Here is a 1,979-nt window from a genome sequence, read left to right on the forward strand (position 1 = left end):
GGCGGCGGGCGCGGGGGCCGCGCTGCTGCGCGAGCCCGTGTACAACTGGCAGGCCACCAAGCCCACGGTGCAGGAGCGCTTCGCCTTCCTCTTCAACAACGAGGTGCTCTGCGACGTGCACTTCCTGGTGGGCAAGGGGCTCGGCTCGCAGCGCGTCCCGGCGCACAGGTGGGCCGCGGCGGGCCTGCGCGCGACCCTGCACCCGTGACCCTGGACCCCGCTCCCGGCATCCTGCACCCCAGGATCCCCGCACCTGAGCGCGCCCCGGGAACCCCACTGCCCGGATCCTGCAGCACAGGACCCCGGCTCCCCACGACCCTGCACCTGGGACCCCTCCACCTCCCAGTCCCTGCCCTGCACCTGAGAGCCCCTGGAACCCTGCCGTCCCCGCCTTGGCCCCCGGGCCCTGGGTCTCATGGGGTCCTCATCCCTGCTACCTCCTCCGCCCGGTTTGTGACCCCGGACCCCTCCATTTCAGGGCCTTGGCGACCCCATTCCCCTGAACACATCCTGGTACTCCCCGCACCCCCTCCACTCCAGCACCCTCTGGCTCCCCATTCTCCATCAGAGACCCTTGTGTTTCCACTCATCCAGCCCGGGGCCCCAGGCCTCCTCCAGAGCCCCCGACCTGCCACCCAGCAACCTGCCTGCGACTTCTGCCTGTACCGAGACCCCAGAACTGACCCTCACCTGCCTGGTCCCACCCAGCGACCCCCTGCTCCCAGACCCCTCTCATCTCACTCTCCCGTGTCCTCTGCATCCTCAGGCCCTGCTGCCAGCTCGCTGGTCCCTACCTGTTTTACATAGTTGGGGTCTCAGTGGTGTGGGGTGCTGCTGTGTGGCCCCGGGGGAACCCCCTGACCTGTGGCTTGTGCAGACCCCAGTGCCTGGAGACCTTTTTTGCTGGCGGCATGTGCATGGGCTTTCTGTGCCTGAGGGTCTCATTCTTGCAGCGTCCCAGGATGTGGCCTCAGCCCTTCCCCCAGTCCCGGAGCACGCAGTTGGTGGGTTTGCACGCAGCTGGCGACCTCTTCTTTGCTCGCCCGCTCAATACCCACCTGTGCTGATGGCCTTATGAGCAGGCATCTTGAAAGATGCTCCCTCCTCCCGTCAGGCCCCGGGCTGCTAGCAATGGCCTTATAAAGAGTGGACACTCGGGTTTCTGTTCCAGGAGTGACAGGTCCCGGTGGGCTTTGGCCGAACTTGGCGCATGTACTTGGTTGTCTTTAAGGTTTTATGGGTTTGGTGGCAAAGTGGGACCGTAGCCCGCAGTGCTGGAGCGAGGACGGGAGGAGAGGGGCTGGGTGTGTGGAACCGCAACAGGGCCAGAGCAGAAGTGAGGGGCCCTGTGGCTGGAGGGTTTGGAGCAAGCTCGCGGGAGGCCCTGAGTACACAAGGCCTTGGCCATGGGCAGCAAACCGGGAAGCAGATTCAGCTTCCCTGGAGTAACTGTCCGGTGCTGAGGTGGGTGAGGCAGCCTGGGGGGCTGTGGTGGGGTCCCCAGGCTTCTGGCTTCAGAGTCACAGCTGTGGATAGACGCGGCAGGGATTGGTGTTGGCTTGGGTGGTTGCATAGCAATGGCTGAGCAGTGGTTTCTTGACCTTTCTGTGCCTCTGTTTCCACGTGTGTAGTGGAGTCTGGTGGACTTGCTCGTCGCAGGTTTGCCGGAATGCTTTGCCCTGACTCAGTCCTTGTCACTAGCCCAGGGCTCATTCCCAGAGAGGTGGGAAGAACTAAAAGCAGACAGAGCCTAAGGCAAAGCAGGTGTCTCCTGCCCTGGCACTGGCAGCAGCAAGGACCCAAGTGCTGCCCGCAGGGAAGGAAGCAGGAGGGAGGCGCTGCAGCTTCCTCTCAGATCCTACACTGGGGTGCGGCTGCTCTCAAGAATAGAGCAGAAGTAGTGGGGTGTGGTGGCATACACCTATTATCCCAGCACTCGGGAGGCTGAGGCAGGAGGATTGTGTTTTGAGTTCAGTCTG

General features: G+C 63.5%; 1 protein-coding gene across 1 annotated transcript in view; it reads left to right on the top strand.

The window, feature by feature from the left end:
- The window catches only part of Btbd2 (BTB (POZ) domain containing 2), a gene marked incomplete at its 5' end in the record, with an annotated part of 13,069 nt that continues 11,090 nt past the window's right edge, over positions 1–1,979 (top strand). Inside the window, 1 exon segment of the mRNA XM_005405935.2 lies at positions 1–168. Coding sequence (XP_005405992.2) covers positions 1–168 — 168 coding nt within the window.

Source organism: Chinchilla lanigera, unplaced genomic scaffold, assembly GCF_000276665.1.
Source record: "Chinchilla lanigera isolate Chin_1 unplaced genomic scaffold, ChiLan1.0 scaffold00094, whole genome shotgun sequence".
In the NCBI taxonomy this organism is placed as follows: Eukaryota; Metazoa; Chordata; class Mammalia; order Rodentia; family Chinchillidae; genus Chinchilla; species Chinchilla lanigera.